The sequence below is a fragment of the Carassius gibelio genome, chromosome B20, assembly GCF_023724105.1.
Source record: "Carassius gibelio isolate Cgi1373 ecotype wild population from Czech Republic chromosome B20, carGib1.2-hapl.c, whole genome shotgun sequence".
In the NCBI taxonomy this organism is placed as follows: Eukaryota; Metazoa; Chordata; class Actinopteri; order Cypriniformes; family Cyprinidae; genus Carassius; species Carassius gibelio.
The window spans coordinates 2,389,751-2,402,437 of NC_068415.1; the positions used below are offsets into that span (position 1 = coordinate 2,389,751).

Below are 12,687 nucleotides of genomic sequence, written 5' to 3' on the forward strand. Positions count from 1 at the left end.
ATGGAGCTCCTCTCTCTCTCTCTCTCTCTCTCTCTCTCTCTCCCCCCATTTTTGCACATTACCACCTTCACCAGCGGATTTCCATGAGAGGGTTATCTCCAATCACATCACACGAAAATCCGTGGCCTCTGGGTTTTTTTTCCCTCTGCCTAAAGCTGTATTATCCTGCCAATTTAGAAGATGTCAAACACAAAATACCATCGTTCAGTAAGTCGGGTCTGCATTTGATTTCATACCATTTTTGACCGAGCAAGGGAATTAAATAGCATATTATACAGTCTTTCCTCAAACAATTAATTCGTTCTAAACCAAACCACTGAAAAAACTTGAAGCACGAATGGAAATGACCGACGAAGGCATGTTTGCATTAACAAGACTGTCATGCAGAGAGGAAACCAGCATTCTGCCCACGATTCACAGCCATCCTCACTAATATCAGCCCACTGCATCCACTGTCTCTGACAGTAAATCACATCTCTTTCACCAATGTCTAAATGGCCGGGTACTTCACAAATAATACAACATTCACTGAATTAAATTTGCTCATGGAACGGTGTAGCGTGAACGTTGAGCTATTTTTAAAGGTGCAACACACACTCACACACACACACAATAATTCCGCAGATAAAGCTATATCCTCCTATGAAAATTAATTATAATATAACAGATACACATCAACCAGAAGCTGGCTGTTTTTTTCGTGCAGGAGGTTTGGCAGGTAAATTAATCCATGGCAAAGAGTGAAAAGGCTTAAAATCACCGCTGTCCAACAGAGAAACACACACACACACACATGCACGCATGCACACACACGCACACACACACACACACACACACACACACACACACACTTGGGGAGGAGAGGCACCGCTGGAAAACAGCTGGAAATACGCGGCCACTTTCCCTCAATATAAACCCCAGGGTGACTTGAAGGATTCGGGCCTTTACCTGTCAAGACGCCGACCCGGATTTGGTGGTCGTGGTTTGTTAAAATCATCCCGTCTGTCGCCATATTCAGCACCGCTGTCGCCGCACTGAGAACTCCAGGCAGAGCCGAGAGTCGAGAGCCGAGCGCATCGAACTCTGGAGGGGAATGAGAGAAGCGCGCAGGCGAGAGCAGCAGAGCGAAGATTCAGCGCTCATAATATCTCACTGGGAAATCAGCGAACAAACAAATGTCTTGAAACTGTTGGTTTACACAATTATAGAATTTTAATTATGTAAAAATAAATAAATAAAGAATTTACATAATCAGTTTCTTTTGAACCTTTTCTTCATCAGCGAATCCTGAAAAATAAAATGTTTTCTGCAAAAATGTGAAGCAGTACAACTGTTTTAAAGAAAACCTTTAGAATATTTGTTTGTTTTCAAGTTTATTGAGCAGTAAATCAGCATATTTCTGAGGGATCATGTGACACTTAAGCTGTGCACCAGAGGATTAAATATTTAATATATTTCAAATAGAAAACAGTTGTTTTAAACTGTAATAATATTTCACAATATAATTGTTTTACAAAATAATTATATTATATTTTATTATTATTATTTAATAAAAAAAATGTATACTCTTTCAAATATGTTTTATATTATATTACATTATTACTTCATAAAACCAAACCAAACTTGAATTCCTCTTATTCCAGACTTAACTCGTACAATAATGATCATATAACTCATTCTATAATAAATATTAGTATCAGATTAACAGAATATCTTAGTTTCTTCTCTCTTTATAAAAACGCCTGAGCTTGTTTGTGTTGTTTGTCTATTACTGGCTCTTGGAACCTGATCACCCAGATATTTGTAAAAAAAAAAAAAAAAACACAACAACAACAACAACAACAACAACAAGTAAATCTTTGATGCTGACTAGTCTTTATACTTTTGAAATAACCAAAAAAAAAAAAGGTGACTCTACAATACAATTATTGTCTAACAGCTCTAATCTTAGCAATTTTTAAACCAATTTCCCCACCCACAGGTATCAGTTAAGGTTCTAATCAATTTTATTTACTCAGAACATTTGGCATCTCATAGAACCCCATGATGTCCTCTTTAAAACAGACAAGGACTGTTTTAATGATCTCAGCGATATTAAGAAACTCATGTCCATTACAAAATATATGAATCACTGGCTGTCATGTGGATGGCATCAGTGGATCATAATGCAGGGGCTGCACACACACACACACACACACACACACACACACACACACACACACCTGTAGTCTGGCTGAATGCCACGCTAGTAATGCATGTGTGGGCTTTTCTACATCAACTTACGAAGAGCTCCATCGATTCCTTTCCTGGACTCACAGAACATCACAGAACAATGACGTGCCAATCACCGCTTGGGTCACAACCTTTCTTATGTCTGGCATTTTTGATTTATTAGCTTTGAAACACAGGAAGTCTCCAGTTTTCAACCTTCCTTCTGCAGATGATAGCAGCCCTGACCTGTGCAAATACAATCACAGCCTGAAGCAGAAGCCACGTTTCTATTTATAGCGCCACATCATGCTTCTGCGGTGTGAGATTCTTCTTGTTTATGCTCATGAAAAAAAAAACAGCAAGTCTTTTCCTCCTATGTCAAGATTCATTATTCATGAGCACATTTGTGTTGGGAAAGCATAAAGAGAAAGATCGGTATCAATGCAACTGTGAATCTGTGAGGGAACAGGTATTGTGATGTGTTTTCTAAGCTATTGCATTGATATTTCTAAGGTGTTGTAAATGGTCTGTGGGATATTTTTTTCCAGAGTTGTTCATAGGTAGCATGTATTTTGAGTGTTCAAAGTGAGCATACGAGCACCAGCCTCATTATTTCAGCTCTGCATCTCTGAACCTTCTGTTGCATAACACTTCTGTCTGATCATAAAGAAAATCAAGTACATCAGGCATACAGACTGAAGGCTACATCTAAGATGCTGACAATTTTATGGAGAACTTGCACAAATGCAAGAATTTACAGAATCTCCTAAATGACTGACCATGCATAAACTGTGTAAATGTTCATCAATGTCGAAAAATGTTGTGCTGCTTTGTATTTTTGTGGGAACCATGACACATTTTGTTTTTCAGGATTCTTCAATGAATAGAAAGTTCAAAATAACAGAATTCATTTGAAATCTTACTGATTCACATGCTTGCTTACTCATAAGTGTATCACAGTTTACACAATTATAATATGCAGCACAAATGGATAAATAAATAAATACACAAATAAAGCAAGCAAGTATAAGCAGCAAATCAGCAAATTAGAATGATTTGTAAAGGATCATGTGACACTGAAGACTGGAGTAATGATGATGAAAAATCAGCTTTGATCACAGGAATATTACATATTCAAATATAAAACAATTATTTTTAATTGTAATAATATCATTATTATTGTTTTCCTGTATTTTTGATCAAATAAATTAACGAAGAGTTATTATGATTTAAATAATTTTATATAATAATTCTACACTTTTATATGTATGATGCTAAATGTCAGAATCAATCTAAAAATGTATGTAAAAATGGATTAAAAGTAGTAAGCATGAATCTCAGTGTTCTGATATTTGTCTGAATATTCTTAATCAAATCTAATGCTTTCAGTTTTGATCTCCTAAAGGGGGAAAAATATCAGAAACCCTATATTTCGCTGTCAAAATCATGGATTTACCACAGACTTAATGAAACAGCAACATCCCAGTCACAAAACCTTTGGCTCTTCATTATAATCCAGTTTGGCGCATAATCTGTCCACGCAAAGTAGTTTTGCGACGTGAAACATTACAAGCTCGCGCGCACGCGCACACTCACACGCACGCGCACACATAAATTTCAGTCGACAAAAACACTTGTATTTCTCTCTTCAAATCGGTTTTGACTGAACATCATTGGGACACTGTGGAGTTCCTGTATTGTTAAGTATTACCAGCAGTGGGCTCTAGATTTAATACACTGAGCTGAATTGGTTATGACAGACCCAATCATTTGCTTACAAAAAGATGGACTATTCTTCTCTGTTTCTACCCAATTGTGATTTGATGGACATAAACAGTTACACAAACTCTCTGTTTTTATTAGGCCTAGTCCCTAGCGCTAAACTCAGTTGAGCAGGGGCCTAATTACCTTTGAACAATTTATTGAATGAAAGACGTTCAAAAGCATGTTTTTGACTAAATGTAGGTCTAAGCACGACCAAATAGTAGGCTAATACTTAATCACTAATTGAAACTTTGAACTGTATGGTTTTGTGGCATTTAAAAATCAGTTTAGAATGCTTTAAAGTTCAAATATTTGAATTGCCTTAACATAGACATTGCATGGTTCAAATGAAACGTCAAAAGATGGTATATCTAATAATAAGTAAATATTTGCAATATGAAATATAAGTTATGCAAAGGAGACTGATGAGACTTTGATGAACATCAACAGAGCGCTAAACTCGATCCAGGTGGTTTGCAGCATACTACAGCAAACCACCGCTTTTTAGTAGCAAATGTCAGTACAGTAGCGTCATTTGCATTCACTGGGCAATCAGGAAGAAATTACGTGAAACATTAAATCACCGCAGGCCGTTTTGTTGAGTCGTGTAATTGATTTAGCACGCGTTAAACCTACAGATTTTACGCTCAGAAACGGTAGAACTGATGCTAATTCAACCACTCATGTTTATTCACATGCTGACAAAAACGAAACTAGAAGAATAAACCAAACCAGATCAGAAAACAGATGAAACCAGACGAGAACAGAGAGGCAAGAAAGCAACAAATTAGAAGAATACAAATAATAAATAAAAACAGCATTGACAAGAAACTTGGGATGCAAAAAACTTGGGATACAGAAAATAAAGGTAGAGAATAATAAAACATAAAAAAAATCAATTAAAGTTCGTTAAAAAGCAGTTCAAGTAGAAAGAGAAGAGAAGAAATAATCTGTACGAGACTAAACAATAGTCTACATTATTTATCATAAGTCAGATACATATAAATACCACATGCAAAATGTAAACAAAAAGCATGACCGTACTTTAGAAAAAGTCACTCGATTCGACTTAAATTGTATGAAATTTAGTGAAGAAAAATAACTTTAAGAATGTATTGGAAGGAAATGGGATATTAAAGGTCTACTACAAATAATAAACAATCAATTGGAAATCGAATTAGTTAAATATTTACATTAGAACTTATCAGAACAAAGCAATATTATATATATGGTCTGTAACAGGGGCGGATTTAGAAAAATATTGATGGGGTGGCGAGAAGGGGGCAGGAATTTTTGAGGGGTGGCAACATATGGCAGACATATATATATATACTGAATTTAGTCACAGTTATCACAGTTTGATGATAAATATGTGTTCACACTACAAAAGGACACAGGCTGCCATTTACAAACTTAATCTCATGCAATCAATGTCTTGCATTTGAAACAGTTCATATAAGGAATAAGTGACCATACCCCATAAGCACCACCACACTCACTAATGCATACAGTATGCATCGACATGTAATTAAGAGCATTATAAAAGATTCAGTGTTATCAATATGTCAATTTATTATAAGAAACATAAGATCTTAACAGCCAATGACATTTACAGATGGGGAGACTCAACTGATTTTCTACAGTTTAGTGTTAATCATCATCTAACTCAACCAGTCTAGAGCTACATTTAGCCTTAGATGTTATATGGTCCATGAAGAATAGGTTTTATTAGCTGACAATAATAATACATACTTCAATGAAAACTTGTGTGATATTCCTTTAAAATAATGTTTTAGTATATATTTTTTTTAAGTATATTTTACTAACCAATTTCTTACATAACATGAGTTGTAACCAGAGTTTCTGTGTTTTTTAATGAACTATTATTATTAGCTATTAGGCCTACTTGAAGTATAGCATACTCTACTGTGCAATAGTACTATATTTCTGTTTAAATTTCTTCAAGCTATACCGAAATGTTATTTTGACAGGTTGTCGTAAAGACATTGCTGTTTCTGTATGTACGTGACGTGTATAACAACATCTTCAGGGCGGCTGCTGGCCAATTGTGTGCCCATAAGCAGGATTGTATTGTTGTGCCCCCTTCCTCAAATATGATGATGAAATGAAAACATACTATAGGGGTGAAAAAAAAAACTTTAATCAAATAAAAAACTAAATGAATACATTTTATTATTTACAAATCACTATTGTAGCTCTCGACATTTACCTGTGGCTATAACTTTATTATGACTCTAATTTATTTTATAGTCTCAAGCTCTCAGAAATCATGCAAAAAGAAATTAAGCAGTTTTACTATAATAAAACCATGGTTTATTTTTGTAAGGGTTGTGATAATGCCCGTTTCATCTAGCAAAAAGGTGTACAAAAATGAAAGATTAAGTGAATATTTGAATGAAATGTTTGGTCAGTAGCCTAAACAAGGATTTGATTGTCCTGTAAGTGTAACAGCAGCAATCACATGGCATTTGTAATAACATGTACATAAATTGTTTATTTTGTATTTGCCTTCATTATGTATTTTAACAGTGTTATTATTAACCAATAATTATTGCCTCATTGTTTTTTATATAATGCATTTTAAGTAATTTTAAAGGCTATTGATGGCTTAGGTCTGTTTTTATAGCAACAACAACATCAAAAAATATTACAGTATATTAATACTTTGTAAATTATTATTTGAAGTAACAAAACCATGGCTAATTTGCAGTTACCATGGCTACAAGAACGATGATTTGTGGTGTAATTGTTAAAACCATGGGTAATTTTCGTAATGGAACCTGAAAAAAAAAAGAAAAAAAAAAAAAAACTTTCACAGGAATGTGCCTGAAAGTTATAAACGGGCCTTATTTTTACCTAAATGATTTATACTTTATTTTAATATATATTAAAAATGTATAAGGTGTGTATTGTAAGTTATTCTCCTCAAATGCTACTGACGTTAGAAAAGTGTATACCAATATCGCATGTAACTTTAGAGACGGTCCCTAAATTGAGACTCGTCCAACGCCCAACGTCAAGCCAACTTTATGCCGGTTATGCTTTTTTTTTTCTTCTTACTTTTAGTTTTCTTTTCTCTTCGCTGGATTGCTGATGTACTCTACCCGGGCATAGATGTTCATCCATCAATCATGAACATTCAGCCGCAAACATGAGGTGCGAGCGGTCGCGAGCGCTGATGGGAGAATGGAGGAAGTTTTTTTTTTCTCCTGAGTCTCAGGCCGGTGACACACTGGTTGCTTCGCGTTTTCTGTGTTTTTATACAGTCTATGGTCTTTATACACCAGAATCGTGCCTGACGCGGCGCTGGCGCGCTGCTGCTGCTGTAGGTGACATAGAGAGAGACCGCTGACAGGCCGGGATCTCGTCTTCAAGACGACAATATCTATACTTCATGTTGAACATAAATATAAAGCCTACTGATAAAGGACACCATCAACAGTATTGACGGCAAAATTGACTATGTGTGACCGGTGCAATATTTGAAAATCGAAAATTATTAATTATTTTTTAAATTACATTTATATCTGAATATATGTCAGAGTTTGGAGCGGGTTCGATAATAATTTGAGTCAGATCGGGAGTTCAAAGCGGGTTTGCGAATCAATTGAGTCAGTGTGGGGATCGCAAATCATTTTAATCAGTTTGGGAGTTCGGAGCTGCTTCGCGGATCATTTGAATCAATTCGAGAGTTCGGAGCAGGTACGCGAATCATTTGAGTCAGTTCGGGAGTTCGGAGCGGGATCGCGAATCATTTGAGTCATTCGGGAGTTCAAAGCGGGTTCGCGAATCATTTGAGTCAATTCGGGAGTTCAAAGCGGGTTCGCGAATCATTTGAATCAGTTCGGGAGTTCAAAGCGGGTACGCGAATCATTTGAGTCATTCGGGAGTTCAAAGCGGGTTCGCGAATCATTTGAGTCAATTCGGGAGTTCAAAGCGGGTACGCGAATCATTTGAGTCAGTTCGGGAGTTCGGAGCGGGATCGCGAATCATTTGAGTCATTCGGGAGTTCAAAGCGGGTTCGCGAATCATTTGAGTCAATTCGGGAGTTCAAAGCGGGTTCGCGAATCATTTGAATCAGTTCGGAAGTTCGTAGCAGGTTCGCGAATCATTTGAGTCAGTTCGGGAGTTCGGAGCAGGATCACGAATCACAAAAGATGTGCCTCATAAATTTTCAAATTGGCCATAACCTTTAATTCGTTACTAGCAACTGGGGTGGTAGATCCGCCCCTGGTCTGTAGAAACAAAAAGAAGAAAGAGACCAATCAATAAAGAACAGATGAGAAGAGACAAGCTCACATTTGGCACCATGTGTTGGTTTTTGCAAAGGTTAGCATGGAATCTGAAACATCTAAATCATCATCTAAACAACACTAGATCACATAACCTCAAAATGAGCACATAAGAGGTTACACACACAATGATGCCAGGAATCAAAAAGACAAGAGAAGAGCACATTAGCCATCAGTTCATTACACAAGCGGTCCAACATTGAGGCTCTAATCATGAGTCACGTACTGCTCACAGAATGATCTCCTACAAACCGCCCGTGGACATTTAGTGTGCTTGAATTATGTTTGCTCTAATGCATACTACTTTGAGAAATGCATTTCTAAATCACTGCAAAATCTTTTTTCTTTTCTTTGATGATGTTGATTGTTATGTTTAGAATTCTTGAGCAACTTCAGAGCAACTCATTCCATTGTGATTTCATGGTGACTTTAACCCTGTAAATCCTGACATATGACTTCATAATCAAATAATTCCATTTACTGAACCTTTGGACAAAACGAAATGCTTTATGTTCAACATATGATACTTCAGGCTTTTTTCAGACTGGCTCAGATAGTCTGATTTAGTAACAATATTAAGAACAAAACAGCTACATTTTTGCAACTTGGTGCAGATGCTGATATTTATATGGACAAAAAGTGATGACATTTTCATAGTTGTAATGATTTACATAGCTGTAAATCACTATATAGTAGATACTTAGATAAAATTATATAAATATCAATTGACACTCGATATTCCCCTATAATTTCTTAGTACGGTGATATTTAAATGCTTAGTTAGATGATCAAAACATATAATGCAATGCAATACAATGATGATTGAGACTTTCCTCAAAGGCCTGATGATCATATTTGGTCTTCATTTAAACATGATTTTATGGATATGCTGGTCTTACATAATCAAAATTGTGTAATTGTTGTCTGATGTATATGCTATAAAACAGCTGTCTTTATGAATAATGAGTATGTTAGCTACCATAGCTATAAATAAAGACTTGAGATGATATGAAACTGTGGTCAAAAGTCTATCATAAATGCAAAAATGTTGGGGTAGTTGGATGGGGAGGGTGGTTTTGTCTGAAAAAGACAAATGAAGCACAAACTGTAGGTGGATGTTTGTTCAGGTCTTTTACTTGCTAATAAAAAGTCTAAATTGTTAATCCGATGAGAATCAGACACAATCTACGTGGTAGATTGTGTTTTACATATAGTGGGTTTTATAGGGTTATATATTCAATTTAAAATGCAATATTATTGCAATATATTGCATGCTTTAAATAAATTAATTCAAATAGATTTTTTTTAAAGGCAAGGTCTTTTTATTTTTGAATTGGAAAAAAATTAAAATATACAATAATAATCAAATGTGATACTGTAGGCTTTGTAAGGTTAGTATGATCTAGTATGGTATACAGATTTTTTGATGGTCCTTACGAAAGAAATAACAGCCACATGCTTATATCATTTCTAAAAACCTAGTCGCAGATGCAGCTCTGGTCAGTCTTCATTTGACTTTTCTGGTTTATTTTTGGGTGCCTCAGCGGTGACCCTTTGCATTGCTGTCTTCATCATGTTGAGCCGCCGCAGGGGATCAGACTGAGGTACGGCGCTGTCGGAGAGAGAAGCCAGCAGAGTGGAAGAGATGACTAATAGAGACAGTCACGCAATAGTAGAGACTCATTCAGAAAAAAAGGAGCAGGCCAACCTGAAGCTCCCTCTAATAGGAGTAGATATCAACCCTGTAAAGCCTGAAGTATGAAAGAGAAGTCTGGAAAACAGTTTATTGAACTTTTAAAGAAAATATTGAAACATTTTCATATGTGTTGCTTGTTGAGTATAACGTGATGCAGGGCTTAGTTTATCATAGTGAAAATATGGAAAAAAAAGCAACTCAGAGACCAAAAATGAGCAAGAATATGCAATTTGGTGCAGAATGTGGTACAGTATTTATATGGACAAAAAGTGATGAAATTCTGATCTTTGTAAAGTAAATCAGTGAGCTCTTTATCTAACAATATATACCTCAAAAGTCTGATGATAATATTTGCGGCTCAAATTTTAACATTATTTTTTCAAAAAAATGATGCATGGATAATCAAGTAAAATTCTGCTTCAGTCCAATAAGTGCTTACATTTATTCATTTAGCTGACGCTTTTATCCATAGCGACTTACAAGTGCTATATATGTCAGAGGTCGCTCACCTCTGGAGCAACTAGGTGTTAAGTGTCTTGCTCAGGGACACATTGGTGTCTCACAGTGGATTCGAACCCGGGTCTCTCACACCAAAGGCATGTGTCTTATCTACAGTGCCAACACCACCCCGGGGTTCATTTAATGTTTGCATTATGAAAGTAAGTAAAGATCTGACAGCAAAAACACACGTGAAGCTCAAGATGAAGATAGATGTTTGTACAATTACAGTAAAAGAACTATTACCTGCTAAAAAGTCTAAATAAGTAGAAATTTGCTTACAAAAAAGATATAGTGGGTTTTATATATTCAGGGTTATATATTCAATTTAAAGCATGCAACATTTTGCAATAATATTGCATAAAGCATGCAATATTAATTCAAATTGAAAAACTGGCATTTTAAAGGCAACCTCAAAAAAATTATAATAATAGTAATATTAATAATAATAAAAAAGTACTACCTGATGTTTTGCCAAGTTGCATTTTGTCAAAAACATACACTTTGAATGTCTTCCTATAACACTGGTGAAATAAATTGAGAAAATTAAAAATTAACTCAGTGTATGCTGGTTTGTGCTTAACACTATAGTGACTACAGTTTTGCAAAAGCCTGTAACTTGCTCAGAATCTTTAGTCCATCTCCTAAAAGTATATATTTACAACGAACATATCAGTACCATCAGAATGAAAAGTCATTGTGATTGTCATTGTTCACAAACAAGAGAGTCAAAATTCACTCTGTTAGTATGATCTGATATGGAAACAGTTTGGATGTCAGTTACTGTATTGAACTGTAGAAGGCTGCACTTCTTATGCATGCCATATATCCATTTTAAAAGTACAAATTTACAAACTACAGTAAGCAGTGTGTTGATTGAAAGAGACTGACAGCATGATCCACAGTGGCCCTTATTTCATCTGATATGCACCTATGTCCTTGGCCTCTTCTGTCTTGTCCTCTGTACCCTTCCACCTTTCATCCTTACTGCTATTCCTCCTCTCAGCTGTAGATCCTGAACATTTCCTGGATGCTCATCGAATGTCAGAATTTGTAACTAGTGTGGTGTCCTCTGTCTCATCAGATGCACTTTTGAGTTATTTCAGAGAACTGGTTTATCACTGGCATGATCTACATTTCTCTTCATCAGTGAATGTCACGATTGACCTACACAGTTCATGGCAAGTTTACAAAAAGTCTAATAGAAATGTGTAGAAAAAATGCTTTGACAGATTATGACCATTTTGCATTTAATTACTTATACGATGAACTAATGCTTAGATGTTTTGAAGGGTAAGATATATATACATTTTGAGCAACATGACATTAGCAACTGATAATGTAGGAAACCGCAGACAAATACACTTAAACAATTTCATGAATGTACCAAAGCAATCGCAACTTGTTCAAAAGAATGAGAAACTGGTTTTATGATGCGCACAAATGACTAGATGATGTGGAGGTTGAGCAAGGAGTTTTGAGAAATGCACATAACCAGACAGTCGGAGTAACAGTTTCTGTTATTTCTGCATTTTCAGAGTATTGATTGACGACTTGGAGTGCAAAAACATGTAAAGATTTGATCAGCTATTGGAGGATGTTTTCAGGTAGGCCTACATGCCTGGATAATCAGGAAAACTCTAAGTCAGATAAGGGATAAGTCAGTAAAGATTCTTTTATTGGACCAAACGTGAGACAATACCGGTCAAAAGCAATGAAAAAAATTATGATGCACCTAAATATTTGTGTTTTAAGCATCAACAAACAGACAGTGAAGGCACCAACACGAACCCCCATGTAGTTCCATCATGAACCTCAATTAAGAAACCCTGTGCTGAATTATTGCAAAAGTAACAATTTTATAGACATGGATATGGAATTAAGCATGATAGGATATATGACAACTGCAGCAGGTTTAGCATTAAAAAATACTTTTCGTCGGTAGGTGGTGCTGTTCACAAATTCAATCCCCCACAGGAATTGGTTGCTTACTGTTTAGAAGTCTTTAAAACATTGCAAAAGTAATTATATCAAACAATTTCACCATGCTCAACAAATTGGACAAATTATGCTTTTCTAAATGATCTGACTTGTTCAGACAATGTTTGTCAACCAATAGAAACAACACAGAACATCTTATTAATAGTTTAGCAAGTACTTCACTTCCTAAAGCAAAAGCATTAACACAGCCAGGAGAAACTCACA

General features: G+C 35.7%; 1 protein-coding gene across 4 annotated transcripts in view; it reads right to left on the reverse strand.

Annotated features, from left to right (window-relative positions):
* The window catches only part of LOC127983414 (gephyrin-like), a 72,338-nt gene extending 71,246 nt beyond the window's left edge, over nt 1-1,092 (reverse strand). For all 4 annotated transcript variants that reach the window (XM_052585594.1, XM_052585593.1, XM_052585592.1 and 1 more), the window contains exon 1: nt 949-1,092. In XM_052585594.1, coding sequence (XP_052441554.1) covers nt 949-1,012 — 64 coding nt within the window. In that variant the 5' untranslated portion in view covers nt 1,013-1,092. The remainder of the gene's footprint in view (nt 1-948) is intronic.
* Between the last annotated feature and the right edge of the window lie 11,595 nt (nt 1,093-12,687).